This window comes from Tauraco erythrolophus, chromosome 2 (assembly GCF_009769465.1).
Source record: "Tauraco erythrolophus isolate bTauEry1 chromosome 2, bTauEry1.pri, whole genome shotgun sequence".
NCBI classification, from domain to species: Eukaryota; Metazoa; Chordata; class Aves; order Musophagiformes; family Musophagidae; genus Tauraco; species Tauraco erythrolophus.
The window spans coordinates 90,101,856-90,118,418 of record NC_141466.1 but is presented as its reverse complement, the minus strand read 5'-3'; the positions used below and the strand labels follow the sequence as shown (position 1 = coordinate 90,118,418).

Genomic DNA, 16,563 nt, shown 5'->3' with positions numbered 1-16,563 from the left:
ATCTCACTGAGCCTACAAAAGGGATGTTGCTATGTTTATTAGGATGAAACTTTGCATATTGCCTACAAAGCATACAGAGGACTTTTATAAATATTTTTTTATGTATTTATTCACATGGAGGGGCTAGAAATATGTGTGTTAGTGTCCTTGATATACATAGTGAAAATAAAAACCCAGCTCGCAATAGTAATATTAATATAAGCCATTGTATTTTGAATTGTTATTGTAATAAATTATAGCAATAGTTCACGCAACCCAGCTATTATCTCAGATTGTCTCTCTGCAGAATCACAAAAACAATCTGAGTCATCCCAATTTGATTCATGTTCAGTTCCTGTTTGGGAAGGTTTTCCTCACCATCAGACCGCCCCATAACGTGTTTTTCTGTGAAAGCTCAGATTCTGTACAACAGTCCCACGATCTATGGTGGGTTCTGCAGCATGAATCATGGAAAATATGCATCCCTGCTCATTTATAGCTGGTTATTTTTGCAGAAGTCTGTGTGGAAGAAGAGCTATGAGATTTTTTTTTTCTACGCAATACATGTGTCTTTTTGGCGCTGTGATGGGAATTGTTTAATAGAGACTTATCAAATGTACCAAAAGATGCTCAGCATTTGAAAGAGGGAAAACAGGTGGAGTTGACATGTAGAGCCAAGATTGAGTATGAACCAATTTCAGAAAGAAAGAGATTGAATTTGCCTTTATGAATTAAGCAGGCCACTAGAGAGTTGTTTCCATTCCTCCGTGCACCCAGCACTGCAATAAAGAATACCTGCTTTCTAAAACAAGTTTTGGAAAGTTCAGTTTCCTTTTCAGGTATCAGTCTGTCACTAAATTCTTGCAAAAGTGTTGTTTATTTTTGTTGTGGTTTTCATTTCACTTATGTATAATATGTAATTTCAATTAGTATGTGCAGAATATATTATTTCAATTAGTTCATAGTGCCAATTAATTAATAAATAGCTTTGGCACTCTCACCTGAAAAGCATGATAGAAACAGAGAAAATGACTTCTGCTTGCCAACCTTCCTTACATTACTTCAGAGAGATCTCTCTGAGCTGAAAATTCAGCACAGTAACTCTAATATCTTAGAGTGAATAATGTGTGACTTAAAGGAAATGAAACTACACAGAATAATGATGATACTAGCTAACATTTCTGCAGTTGAACAGTTCAGCAGTGAGCAGCTTCATTTCTGATGGTGTCCTGCAAAATATGGTACTAATTTTACTGTTAGTAATAGAAATAGTATTTAAGGCCCAGTAGGAGAACAAAATCATCACTTAAAACATTGGCAGATGTTAAAAAAATTAGGATTATTGTATATAGTGAGGATTAAAGGAACTCTAGAAGAAAAAGTCTGAAGTGCTCAGTCATTTGACGGCAAATGACTGAGCAATGGTCATTTATCAAGCAAGCAAAGTGAAGTCAGGTGCAGAGGAACCAGGTGTTCAGACTGCCTGTGCTGTTGGGAGCACCCTCCACCCAGGAGCAGTGAGTTTAAATGGGACATGCCCAGTCATGTTTGAGGTATCAGCTGGATGTGAACTCCAGGAGTAAAACTGGTTGAAAACTCCTGTGACTCCTGGGAATATGCATTTTCGGCAGGGAGGCCATGTTTCCTCTATATGTGTGTTGAGCTCTGAAGCATGGTGTTTGCTTCAGGCACTCCTAAAGACTGCCTGAAAACCAGAAAGGGTGCGAGCAACAGCTCTGAGAGCAACCAAAGGACTACAAAGCACCTTCTGGTAGAAGTTGTAGGTATGCAGTCTTTTAAGAGTGTCAAGAAAAGGTTAAAGAATGACTGGTTACAAACCGTAAGTATTTACTTCAGGACTAACCCTCTTCCAATCTAGCAAATAAAGATATAAAAAGATCTGATGGCCGGAGCTGGACAAATGCGCAGGAGGAAAAGGCTTCATATTCCACCACGGAAACACTCCGCTACTGGCGTGGATCGTGATAGGTTATTGTGGCTTTTCTACCATTAGTAATTTTTAAATCGAGAATAGATGTTGTTGGTTTCTTTAATCTAAAAGATGTACTCAAGTTTAAATTGGATTGAATTCAAGAATATTCTGTGCCCTAAATTGTGCGGTTAGGTGACCACATGGCGACTCCTGGTTTTGTAATCTGAAAATCCTTTTGCTCTGACAAATAGAGCTGGAGGAGCTTTGGCTGTGATTGAGAGTTTGGATTCGTGGATGCTCGTTGTGTTTACTGGGGTCAGCTCTCACCTTTCTTCCTTCTCCCAAACCAGCTTAGCACTGACTGGTCCCCGCTGCAGAGCGGCACTAGGCAGACCTGTCGTGCCTAGCCCAAGGATGCTCCTTTTTCACTTATTTCTCTCCTCCCAGGCCGGAACCTCACATTCATTTTTCCGAGGAGCCAGGAGCCACCTTGAACCGGGGAACTTCTGTAGCGCTTTGAGAGTAACCATTCACAAAGACCTCACAGCTCTGAACTACAGCACGCACAAAGAACACTTTTTTTCTAGTGACTACAAAATGCTGCAATAAGCTTTGCTCAAATGAAACCTCTATTAGCAGTAGCGGAGCTTTGCGTTAGCCACCAAGGATTTGCCTGTCAGATCATTGTGATTATGCATTCTCTTCAGAACAACTCGCATTATTTAAGAAGAAAATCAAACTCCAGTCAAGCTATTCAGAGATTTTGAAATATTCAGATGTAGAGCTCCCAGCTTCCCTGTTTTAGCCTTTGGAGTACAGCGCAAAATGCTGCTAAGCAGGCAATAGACTCAGGATTTATTGCAGTGACTGAACTTACAAATAGAGAAAGTTCACAGAAAAGCCTGCTCTCATGAACTTTCGACCAGCATTTGCAAACTAAGAAGCCATAGATTATTTATATCATAAATGGATGCATATCTGTCCAAATGCTTAATAAAGATAATCTCTGAGAAGCATGAAACAAGTCACTTGCCTCTGCAGTAAAAATGCATATCTTCTATTGCACACAGGACAGTGGCAATAGCAGTTTAAACCTTTTGAAGCTTCTATGTTCAGAAAATGATACTTTGACAAGAATTATACCAAAAATACAGGTCTTAGAATGGGAATTGTCAAGTCAGGTGAGATCAAAATTTGGTAAACTAATGACTGAATTCTGTTTAATTGAGATATTAATGGAGATACACACACAATATTTAAATAAGATCTAGATACCAAAAGATAAACTGAACCAGGCAATATGATGCAGCAAAATCTGGTTTTATAAATACTGTTTGTCCCCAGGAAGACATGGAGACACTGATGCTATTGATTTTAAAAGGTCAGATCACCTGTTTCTGGTTTCTTTGACTATTGGAGTATGCCTGGCCTGAAAAGACGAACACTTATTTGGCCTGCAGTTGCCATACACCCTGCAACTGCCTGCTCCCTACGCATACTCTTTTTCTTCCCCCCAAAGTTCTGATCAAGGACACATGAATGCTACCAAGCAAATAACAGGAATTCGTCTACACCATCACAATAATGGTGATTTTTCTTTTCTGGCTGGTCCTGAGAGACTTGAACACAACCTCCAGCCCCAGGCCGACATTTTCTGTCCTGTTGCCAGCACAGCTGGCTCCAGGACTGCAAGTCTGGTAAGATGCGTCGAAAATATCTCTTTCCCATGCACTCATGTACCAGTTGCAACTCAACTATATCAAAGAAGTTTTCCATCTTTAAATATGTCTTCACACATCTGCATTTCAGAGTTATATTATTGCCAATTCACTTTACGTTTTGCATCGCACCAATGCCTAAGTTGACTGTTGACATTTGTGCTCGATAAGAAGAACAGGAGAGAACTGAGGAGAGGGAAGGGACTAAAATGAAGTGAGAGTGTATTAGTAGTGTTTCTAAGCTTGGGTCTGGGTCTACTGAGTCTTTGGAAGCACATTTTCAGTCTTAAAACTGGACTGGTTGTTGCCCATCAGCACTGGGCAGTTCCCAGGACAGGAGCCCTTTCAGTCTCGCTGGCATCAACCAGCCTGTAGCACAGCGTCAGCCACTCTGTCGGCATGGGTCTGCTCATTTAGCTTGCTTAAGTCTTTTCACTTAAGCACACACACATACACACACAAAATACTTCTTTTGAATCTAACTCCTTCATCCTGAAAGGATGTCAAGATGCCCGTGCTTCTTGCTGCCAAAGGACTCTGGAAGCCTTACATTTTCGGAAGAGGTGAGTGGAGGAGGAGATTGACCTGCAAAGGTGAGAAGGAGCATTCCTCAGAGCTGGAAATTACAGCACAACTCTGGTTAAGATTCCAAGCTCCAGCTTTGTTGATTCCAGTAAAGGACCTCTAGTGCCACTAAGTGCTACTTTACTGCTGCTATTAGTATCAGGCAGGGAGATGCTACAAGTACTTACAAGACAAACATTTCCCTCCATAAGACTTTATTAGAATAGCAGAAGGTGAAACCAGATGATGGAAAACACATTTGTCAAGAGTTTGGTGTGACAGACATCCATTTGTGAGCTGTCATGTGCTGTAGTGTCTGCTGTAGATTCCTACACAGGGTTTTCAAACAGCAAGAGGAAGTGGTCAATCCTTTCAAATTTGATAGAGCAATGCTGACATTGATTTCTGTGGCTGCAGTCATGTGTCAGGAGATGATTTGTGCTGGCACAGTGAGTTCAATACATGTCTACACCCTTGATACTTGACTCTCAAAAACTTCACTAAAAGAGAGGCCAATAAACTGTTATTTTCTCTAAGCACCATTTCTCCGTAGATGTAACCGTAGTAACAGCCATCACATTTGTGCTGACACTGGCCAACAAGGGCTGGAATCTTGGCTCTGTTGAAATCTTTGGTGAAGATTTGGCTGAGAGGCGAAAATAGGTTTTCACACAAAAATAAAAGGAGGTGGAAAAATAGAGTTTTCTGTAATAATGGTAAAATGTTTTTGTTTTTCAACATCATCCTGGATGACAATGCCCTTAGTTTATAAAAGTTCAAGTTTGTTTGCACTAAAATTAAACAAAGCAAGGGCGCTTCTCATTTACATCTCTCCCTGCAAACCAGAAAACTTGGCAATACTGTGTTTTAACACAGCTGCTGGCAGAGGCACAGCCCAGCCAGGTACCAGGCAGCACATCGGTGGGTGATGGAGTGAGTCATTTGCCAACTGAATTCCTTCTGGTGAAGGCAGGGATTTGTTTGATGTTCTTAAAAGCTGCTGATGCCCTAGTCTGCAGCCCCAGATAGTCTTCAGAGAATGTCCAGCCTTCAGACAGAAAGTTTCCTCCCTGAGGAAAGAGCTGAGCTAAAGAATGCCCTACGCTAATCAAAGCAAGTCTGTCCGTTGTTTTTAATGGACTTTGGAAGCCAGCTCTCTATCTGAATATCTAAAATATCTAAACCATGAAAAACACTGTGGAGCATCAGGTCGTTGACCTGTAAGCCATTTGAGATTTCTGACTAAATGTTTCTAAAAGTTGACTTGATCTTAAGGAGAGAAAAATAACTGAATTCACAAACATGCCTCATCATTGGTGACCATAGGAATTACTATTAATGTGTTGTACAAAGATTCAGAAATGTTATCAGAAATTATAGGTTAAGTGGGATTTTTTTGTTATAGGCTCTTTGCCTATTTCCCTTTAGAATTAGTGTTTATATATTCATGATGTGGATTTCTTTTTAGTTGCTCCTTGCTGATGTGTTCAGAGGTGGGCAACGCCAAAAGCAGGAGGAACAGCAGATGGCAGCACCAGGCTGCTTTAGCCAGGCTCTTCCAGCAAACCGGGAAAAATAGAACCTAGCTGAACAAAAGTTTCTTCGAGTTTATTTGCTTTTAGATCTCCTTCCTTTCTCCTATTCTTTTGGACTGTGAGTTGGGTTTTTTTGGTGTTTTTGTTTTGTTTTGTTTTGTTTTGTTTTCCCTTCTGCTTTTTTCTACTCACTATGGGGAAAAAAGCACAGCAGAGGAGGAAAATTGTTGTGTCGAGTCTCCTGTATTGATTTAGTAGAAGATAGTAAGACCTGATGTGACCTGCTGCAAAGATGACATGAGGTTATGGCCTAGCCTACCAGCACTTCACGTCGTATTAAACACTCCACAGGGGCAACATCTGGAGGGTTAAATGACTGCTGGGTAATGCAATTTTAAATACCACTTCATCAAAGTAATAGACTCCACAGGACCCTCTTGGGATCTGTAAACTGATGTGTTCCAGGCTTGGTGTGCTGCAGCCCTTTTGTGTAACACATTAAGGAGAGCCTGATAGCTCTGACTGTTGCAGAGTGATAGAACTGAGGTTTGCAATTGCAGCTACAGCGTACCACCTCGCCGGGCCTGGGATCAAATACATGGCCTTTATGGTTTTTCTCTTTTCTTTTTTTTTCTCCAAGCTTGATAGTTTGTGCATCCAAAATTCCTGTGAGCTGAGGAAAAGATTTTAGAACAAGAGATTTACTCTTTGTAAAGTCTGTTTTAACAGCAGTGTATGAGCTTCAAAAGGAGATCAGATCCAATGCTTTCTGTTTTCCAGAGTAGTTACAGAGGAGGGCACAGATATTCTGTGCGCTCTTCATAATCAGCCAAGCTTGCAAACTGAATAACAAGTGGATTCCTCAGGTCCTTACCGGACCTGGCTTCTCTCCCACATTCTTCAAATATAACCCAACTGTAGCTCCAGCAATACAAATCATGAAGGAAATGTAGTCCCCAGTTTGGTGGACCATGGAGACCGGCGCCACCATCTAGCTGCAAATCAACGTACCCAACAATTAGTAGAACAACGTACAATTTCCTGAAATAACTCCTTCCACTATTTCAGAGCTGCTAAGCAACAATTAAGGAAAGTCTCATTACATAATTAATGACTTTAGACCCATTGAATAATTAAGCACTTTAAGAGAGGACAGCCCAAGAACTTTTTCTATTGCTTGCTAGTGCAACATTCGCGTTCTGAATCCAAATCCAGCAGAACCCTTAGCCCACACAGATCCCTGCTTCTGGGCAGAGAGAATTTGACAGCTGTCACCAACTGATCTTTGTCACTACCAGGAGCATGTGGAAGGACACTTGGTAACTCCTTTCCAGGGAGAAAAATTTAGGGTAAGGCTTGCAGCCAGCATGAGCCAGCAGCGTTCAGCCGAGGTCAATGGAAGGGCTCCAGTCCCTTCCGAGCGAGTATCTGCCCTCGCCGCTGTCCTTGCTTGCAGATCCCTCTCTCTGCTTTACTGCGATCATTTCAGATCAAAGGGCAGTGGAAAATTCCTCTATTACCTGGCAGAGTTTCAGTTCAGAAATGTCTCTGGGTTAAGTTTTTGTGTGATGCCTTTCAAAGAGGGATGCTGCTAGTAGACATAGAGCAGGGGAGGCAGGTCTGAAGCTGACTATAAGCCACCACTGCAATTTTATTCTTGTTACTGGGTACTCACAAACTCTGGGACGTTGTAGAGAGACAAGAGAAATGTGTTGTTGTATCTCTGTCTCCACTGAGCCACATAAAATAGTCAGTTTTTAGCCACCTTAGTGTCAGCAGGAGCACAGACCTGAATGGTCCCTGACGTGAGTGCTGCAGCCTCACTTTACATCCTCCATATCATTCCTGCCCAAAATGTTTGTATTAGGCAGTCATATCCACAGCTAATCATATTAGGTGAACTATTCTTTGGAAATTGTAACATTTATGAGTGGATATGTATGAAAGATGCCCTCCCTTCACTAAACTAGTTTGTGGCCTGTGCTTTAGAAACAGAACTTATTAAGACTGCAGATATACGAGCTACTGTAATTTACTTACTGGAATTATTTTCCATCCCTCGTTGCTGCTGAGGAGACCACGGCTGCCCTCCATCTGTGGAGAGGTCTTCATAAGAAAATGGGGAGCAGTAGGGAAACAGCATGGATTCTCTAAAGAATGCATTAGTTTATTTATTTATTTCAAATGTCTTTCATGTCTTGGCTTTGTGCATCTTTTCCAAGAAGCAAATGCTTCACAGATGGAAAGAAGCAACTTTCAGTTGTAAAAAATCTAAACAGTTCAGGTGAAATGAAAAACAGAGCTTCCTGGAGATACGCCAGCTTTTTTTTTTATTGTTTTTTTTTTTCCCCAGCCTCACTTTGATTGTGAAAATATTCACCCACCTCTAGACTTTACAGCATGAGAAATTCCCTGCCTGGAGTCTAATCCATGCCTGAGGTATCACTGCAGGGTTGATTAGAAAGGAAGGCTCCTATTTCCACACAGACACTACACATCTGCTCTCATTTTCTGCAGGGTAGGTACACAGTAACCCTACTGCAAAAACTGAGCCTCACATAAGCCAAACTTATACTGGCATAGCTCCTCTTCTGGAGAGAGCTCTGCTATGTTGTCATCAGGAAAAGGTCTAATTTGTCCACTGATACTCTGTTTTCTGTCAATTTGTACGGCTAGGTAGTAAAATCAGGGAAAAAAATCACAGGTGATTTGTGAGAAAGAGTAGTGAGCTTATTTTTAGATACCTCCTGCTGATAAAACCTAGTAGGATTTACGACAGATCAAATTAGCAGGAGCTTTTGTGATTACCCACAGAACCTTTTGGTATCACACGCTGCCTATGAGGCACTTAAATATCCCACACGCTCCCCATGGGGAGCTTAACTCATCCTTCAGGATATCTGCTTCGGAGCCAGACATCTATAGTCAGACACCTATACATCTATGACCTGCTCTGTTAGACTGAAGCCCAGCAGCAGACAAACCAATATCTGCCCCGTGCTGCCAGGGGCCATGAACGCGGAGCCGGAGTGATCCCCATGCAGGGCAGGCGTCTGCGATGGAGGGGACGAGCATGATGGACTGGAGCTGCCTCTGGGTGATGGGGGTCCCAGCTCCCTGGGCTCTAAATCAATTGGGATGCTCAGGATCAGAGACTGAGGGAAGTCCAGGAGAAGGTCTGTAATTGTTAGCTGCTGCCGTGTCTCCGGGAACGCAGCTCCGGAACACACTAATGCACAACGTTCAGTCACTGGCTCGTTTTGGATGTCGCAATGGATTTTACGACGCGCATTTGACAAGCGTGTGTCGTGCGAGGCTGCACACGAAGAGAGAGGAACACACAGCAGTGGGTGCTGAATCAGAGTTTAAGTGTCTAATCCAAGGTTATTTGCTATAAAGTCTAGGACATTCCCTGAAAAATGTTGAGTTGTGCAGGAAATGTCTGGTTACTTGTGTAACTGTTTGCAAGATATACAAACTCATCAGGATCTGAATCCCAAGTCTTGTGACAATAATGCATTTTCTTCCAGACATGTCCAGTTGCATATCTGATACACATAGTGCTCGGCCAAAATGACTTGTTAGTGATTTATTTTGAATATCCAGCCTTTACCATATGACATCACCTCCTTAACTTGATGAAAAAAAGGTTTGTACTGAATTCTTCCCATTAAAAATAATGGGGCAATGGTTTTTTGATGCCAATATTTACTGATATCAAAGCAAAATATCGTCTTGGTTATTTGTCTTAATTTAGCCCAAACAGTACACAAAACACAGTGTACAAAAACAACATGTTCTTTCTTCAAACCAGATCATCATTTACTAATTGCTATATGATTTGAATGAAAACAGGCATGATTCAGTGATGCTTCATAGAACTTCTGTCACTATATTTAGTTTTTTTCTTACTCTGATTGACAGAGGGGTCATATAAGATGAATTCCTGTATCTGCCTTCATCCAAAATCTCAGAGGATTGCTTTTTAATTGTCCATTATACAAAATACAGCACATCAAGGCCCAGATCCTTTGCTAAGATCTCTAAGAAACAGCTACATAATGTATATATGTATGGATAGTAATATACATAGTGTGTATATATGTGTGTATCTGTGTGTGTGCATGCACACACATATATAATCAATTTTTAAGATTTAATTACCGCTTACAGATCCCAATGGTATTTGAAAATTCCTAAAATTCAGGTGTTGCGTTTGTGTTGGATTTGCATATATTTTGCACAGATCTTTTAGTGTATCTAAAGCCAATACAAAATCTAACCCTGTATTACAGAAAGTTAATTTGAGAACTGACCTGCCCGGAGAGGATCCTGTGCTCTGAGCACAGACCTGGATGCAGCCAGTGCTGTGCTTTACCTTCTTGTAATTTCTTTCCTATTTGGAAACTCCCATGGAAACTCAAGGGTTGCAAGCTCAGGTAAAGCATCAAAGAAAAAGTAATTTAAAGCAAGGACTGCTGCATGAATACCTGGAAGACTTTGTACAGAGCTAATCTGCTTCCAGCACACCAGGAAAACAAGGTTTGATTCAGGGTCTTTGACTGAGGACTCTGGGACACATTTGACTATGAATGAATTTGTCTCTTCCCTGTTAGATTTCTGTGCCTAAGGCATCTTTAGCAGAAGCTACAAATGCATTTCACTCAAACCTTTCTAACATAACACTCCTTGTTTTACACACGTTCAGCAGACCCTTGCTTCCATTCCTGTTGGGCGCTTTCTCCTCCTGCCTTCTCTCTAACAGTTCCCATGCCGGGCTCCCATACGAAGGGTGGTGTGGTGTAACGGGCACTATGATACGTCTGTGGCGAACACATCTTAGCCCACTCATCGACTTCTTTTGCGCTTCATTGACTACAAACATGCCCAAACAATGCCAAGCACATCCAACACGAACTTTTAGCCATTGCTCACGCGTTGTTGCTTCTGCGTGGAAGGAGGGAGGAGAACTTCTGCCCAGTTGCCACTAGATGGAGTAAAGCCAAAACTGTAGATTGAACTAGTCTTGGCGATGGCAACACATCCATTTCCGATATGTTTTTTTTTCTTAAATGAGTCTATTAAACAGAAAACCAAATCTATCTGGCTCTAGATGGAGTGAAAGAGCCCTGTTTATTTTAATATGTTGCACTGATTTGTAACTAGGGTTCACTCCAAGGTTTCACGGCATATGGAATTTCCAGTTTGTGGAGAACTGAAGTTGGATTTGTAAAAGACTGGTTACATTCTTTGTCTTCCAGCATCCAATTCAGATGAGTAAATAAGGAGTCTAAACTGTGGAGAGAGCCCTCGCACTGTGACTGTGCAGGTACACAAAGTTCTATCTTTAGGCATCTAAGGTAGATCATTAATATCTGACAGTGCTGACGTCCTTGAAAGAGTTTATCGACAGTCCATCTTCCCTCTTTCTCTTTCACCCTGTTAGCATGCCTTCTGCACTTGTTCATGTGAGTAAACTCCCATCCTCTGCTCAACTAACTACATGCTATAATACATGGGGAAATCACAAAATGTTTCCTCTTGGGGTGTGGTGAATTACCACTTACACTGTTTTCACAGCACAGGTGGTATTCCCAGGTGTGCTCAGCATTGCCCTAGTTCTGCTTCCAACTAAGAGAGTTTTACTATTGCCTTAAATGGCAGCTGGCAATAAGATAAAGTTCTGGCTTCCGAAAAACCCACTGCATACAGATGTCTATTTTGAAAAGCACAGTGAAGTTTCAATGGTGAGCATACACATATAGAGTTATTACGCTGTTGTTTTTGTAAATGTGACAATTCTGTGTATACATGAAACTGCTAAAATCCCTGTAAGAAAGTCCAAATGTCCTTTATGTGCTGTTTTGCTTAGCTTAGTGAATAGACTAGACTAGACTAGAATGTTTCAGTTGGAAGGGACCTACAATGATCATCTAGTCCAACTGCCTGACCTCTTCAGTGCTGAGCAGAAGTTAAAGCATGCTGTCAAGGGCATTGTCCAAATGTCTCTCAAACACTGACAGGCTTGGGGTATCGACCACCTCTCTAGGAAGCCTGTTGCAGTGTTTGACCACTCTCTTAATATCTATTCCAGTCCTGAGAACCCTTATCTCCTAGCACATCTTATTTGGCAAGAGAGTAAGCAATTAATTCATGCGCTTCCTTGAATGCAAATTATAAGGTATTTTTTACCTTTATTCCTTCTGAAGCAGGAAACATTTCTACTTCACAAACTTTGAAAGTCCTCTGCTAAGCAAATGAAAGTCTTGCAGATCTCTGCTACCACTACTACTCTTCCAGATGAGACTACTTGGATGTTATTTCTTTTCCACCAAGTGAGGCTTCTTCTTACTGTACTCAGTGATGAAATGACTTAAGGCAATAGCTGGTCAGAAATCCAAATACATCTCATCAAGGGCTTTTTAAAATAAAATGTTGTTGAGGAATGTTTCTGCTTGAAAAATAATCTTGTATTTTCTCCAGGAAGTTTTGAACAGATTTAGGGAAAAATAGAACCCTTGAAACAGAATGATATATCCACCAAAAAAAATGTTCTGTTATGGTATTTTTGCAATTTTATTTAGAAAGCAATGACATTACCATTTATAACAAAACAAGGAATTATAAAAGTGTTTTATATTAATTGATCTTTTGACTCGAAACATCATTTTGTTTGAGATTTTAAAACTGATTGGTGAAAATTACAGGTGAGCAAAACAAGGACAATTACTGAACAGCAAAAGAACTTGCCATGTCAGCTTAGAGTCTATCACTTTGAAATAAAAACAATGTTTCTGCATGTAAGAATATTTCAACCTCTTTTACAGAGATCCTCATGCCAAATATTTACCTCTCCGTGTTGTGGCTGGACACTTCAAGACGGTCAGGGTTTAATGACCAGAGATGGCTCGTGAGGTCTCAGTTGTGCAAGCAAAGCTGATTTTTGCCTCTCCAAGGCTAGTGAAGTGGGGTGAAAGCCACGCATTCCTGTCACAGACAGGAGAGGAAGAGTGGACAGGAACATAGGAGGGATGAAGGCAAAGCCATGGGAAAGCATTAGTGGTTCAGGCTTGCTGCTCCTGATGCTTCCATGGGGACAGGGAAATCGAGCCCAGCTGGGCTACTTCCAGCCTAGGACCATGACAACTTCCCACATCCCAGCTCCTTCTTCAGCAAAGCGGTGGAAACATCCAGGTTAGACCTCTGTCACAGGCAGAGTGTGGTCCAACCTCCCCCCTCGCCCCACTTCCATGGTAGTATCCTGCCAAAGCAACATGCCCAGGCCTAACATTAGCTCTGGTTTTGACTAATAATACATTTACTTTGCTCAGTTCAAGAGTACCATGCTGGAATTTACAGGGTACTTTGGTCAGGTGCCTGTCTTCTGCTACCAAAGGGCACGGACCCCTCAGTGACTAAATTAGTTTTCTTACGGAAACTGAAATAGCTGGAGTTAGCATGTCATAACTTTCCGACCAGGATATTGGCTAGGTTATCTTACATGATACAAGATTTTTTGACACAAAAAAATAAAGAGTTCGTTTACTCTTCTCCACTAGCATATTTATCATTGTATTAATTACCTCGTCCTTGACAACCCTGCTGGAGTATTGGTTTAATATCACATCTTACAAACATCAGGTACTCATATCAATAGCTCTTGTAATTAACATAGATTTTCTTTCAGGGCTCTCATACCTGTCTTCTAACAATTCCTCATACTGTTTTCTTAACAAAACTGGGCACTACTGTATTTAAAATGTACTGCAAGTAAGTTGATGAATGTTTCTTGCTTTGCTTAAACACTTAAACTAGTATAGCCATTAATATCCATATACATTTCTAATCTGCATGGGTGGGGGGATTCATCACAACTACCTAACTTCAGTTTCTTAAAAACTAACTATCAAATAGAAAGGACTTCTCTAGCTTTTTTTTGTACTCAGTGGAGACAAACAAGCACTTACAGGACAAGTCATTTCTTCTGAAGACATTTGTAAGGCTATGGCATAAATAACTCTTCACAGTTGTTTTTTCTCTCTTTGCCAGTCATAAAAGTGGACCTAGGTGATGAACTCAAAGTAGATAACCAATTTTTGGAAAGCCAATGTTAGGTCAGATGAATCCCAACAGTTATATCTTAACTTCAGCATCTAGTGAGAAAAATTATTTTATGTCAATTAAAAAGCTCTGTATCGAGAATATAGCTATGCACATGTTAATGTATATGTATTTAAATATTAATAAGTCTATGTAAACCCTCATATAGGTACAACTACATTATACTAATGTGCACCAACTTTATTACCTTTATTTCAAGATAGGGTTTCTTTGTGTCTTTTTCCTTCCTGACCTACCTTTCTATCTCTTCATATTCTGGAAGACATCACTGCCTAAATACTTGGTATGTGGTCATAGTTTTTTTAACTTATTGAAGGAAAAGCATTTGGAAACATCTCACTCTCTTCATTGCAGATCACTTGGCAGTATTCTGCAGTGCAAAAGTGGTTTTAAAATTGGGTTCATTCCTGTTGCTCGAATTGTAAGCCTCAAGTCTTTATATAATTTTGCAGCTGCGAAATATCATTTCATTCTAAGGCTGTAAAGAAAATTGCTTCCTTCTCTGTTGTTCAGGCAGGGCCACCAAGCAAAGGGGAGAAAGGATGCTGCTAGGGGCTGTGCCTGAGGTCAGAGCAGGGGAAAGTGAGCGGCTGCGGTCCATGTGCACACAGCATTTCTGCCAAACACATTGGTGCCTGGGAGCGCGGGAGCTGACCGCGGGAGCCTGAGACAGATGCAGCTCCATCAGTTCACCTCACACGTGTGTCCTTGCCATTCAGACCTGTGATTCAGACACCCCAGCATGAGGTCTGTCCTTAGTCGGGAAAGAAAATTATGCCAATGAAAGCAATTCAATTTTGATATGGAAAAACGTCAGAAGGGGCTAGGATAAGATTAGCAAAACAATTTCCATTGCTGACCAAACACAAATTTAAACTCAGGTCACCAAAGGTGAAATGTCACTACACCAAGTTATGTAGTTTTGACTTCTCAGTTAATCCTTATTTCAAGGTAATGAAATTCAACTGTCAGCTGGAATACCGTGTCCAGCCCCAGCATCCACACCTTCAAAAGGATTTTGAAAAATTGGAAAGCGTTCAGGAAACTACTTCAGGAATGCTTTGAGAACTCTTTAATCCATCAGACAAAGGCATAACAAGATCCAGTATCAGAAAGCTGCGTTTTGAAATATTCAGATTAGAAAGAAGGGATATCAGTTCCCTAGTCAGGAAGATACTTCTTAGATTCTCCATCACTGCAAACTTTTGAATCTAGACTGGTTCATCTTGTAAAAAAGATCATCCTCTGCTTAACTAGAACTATGGGTTTGAGGCCAGAATTAGCAAGATTCATCAGATTCCCCTTGGGCCTTGGTAAGCAATTAGTCAATGAAAATTGCGGTACTTAATTTCAAGTCTTATGCCTCATGTCTTCTCTTTTCAGTATGCACACAAAAGCTGATATAATAGTCTCATACCCAAAGGAAAATCTGATCCAAGCTTTACATAAATTCTGAGAATTGATTAATTTAAACTATGGTCTTAGATTCTTATATATAAAAAAATACATTGTGTCTCTTTTTTTTCTTTTTTTTTTTTGGTAGTAGTAGATATGTGAGTTACGACCCAAACTTTTGTAAATATATGTTCAAAGAACTGGAGAAGACGTTATGCTATGAAAAACAACTATAGAAATCAATTTAGTCTATGACTCTTTCATTTCATACTTATTCAATATCCACTTGCAAATCATTGTATTTGGTCAGTATTTAGAGCCATTTGGCTGTATTTTCATTTAAAAAAATAATGTAAATATACTTGAGACCATTCGTATTTTTTATATTTGGTATTCTTATTACAACAGTTACCTGGTATTGTTTATCTTACCTGAGTGCATGAGTGGCCTAACACATCCAATGTAAATACTTACACATTCAGATTGAAGTGTAACATCCACGGATGTTTGCATGAATGAAACTTCATTACTTAACCAGAATATGAAAAAGTACACAAGCAAAACTGAAATTATTTAAAGTTCTAAAAATATTCTCCAAGTACTTTGCACCACTGTAATCAACATTCAAAGTGGCATGATGCATCAGGGAATTCCAATGTCCCCTTCTATTTTACACGTTGTTTTTCCGGAGGGTATGCTTCCCCTTTTACCTATTGCTGCTCCATCTCTTCTTTCAACATACCTTTGTAATTGTCAAATCCTTCTGTCAACAGAGCTTGCTCAGACTTTTCCTGATGCCTTTTTTCCTTCCATCCCAACCATTCTAGTTCCAGGTTATTCCACTCCAACAGACCCTAGACTGAGAAAAGTGTATGAGGAGGCATATGTGCAAGTCACCTTGCTGTAGCTACACTGTGAAGTTCGGCTCATCTGCAGTGCATTTTCCCACTGCAGATGGCCAGGGCACCTGGATGAAGTATATAGTACTTCATGTACAGAGTACTTCATTACAAGCATTAATATCACCACTATGTGTTACCCACCGCACCTCATGAGCTGCAGAAGTCCTAACCCTTATCTCTGAACACTAAGACCCAGAAGCTTGTTTCTGAATTTCCTAACGGATAGAAGGAACTGCACTAAGCCTATCTTCTTATATAACATTCAAGCAGACATTGATGCTATTGAAAGTGGACCTGAAGATGTGCTTACACACCTGAAAGTTGGTCTTTTTTTTTTCTAAATATATACGTTGGCTTGATAGGAGTCAATAGTATGAACTATACCCGTCTATCACACACAACCCCCATCTCAACAA

General features: G+C 40.5%; 1 protein-coding gene across 1 annotated transcript in view; it reads left to right on the top strand.

The window, feature by feature from the left end:
* RGS7 (regulator of G protein signaling 7) overlaps positions 1 to 2,521 on the top strand; it is a 259,195-nt gene extending 256,674 nt beyond the window's left edge. The window contains exon 16 of the mRNA XM_086627782.1: positions 2,360 to 2,521. Within this exon, the coding sequence (XP_086483908.1) occupies positions 2,360 to 2,521 (162 nt within the window). The remainder of the gene's footprint in view (positions 1 to 2,359) is intronic.
* Positions 2,522 to 16,563: the final 14,042 nt, after the last annotated feature.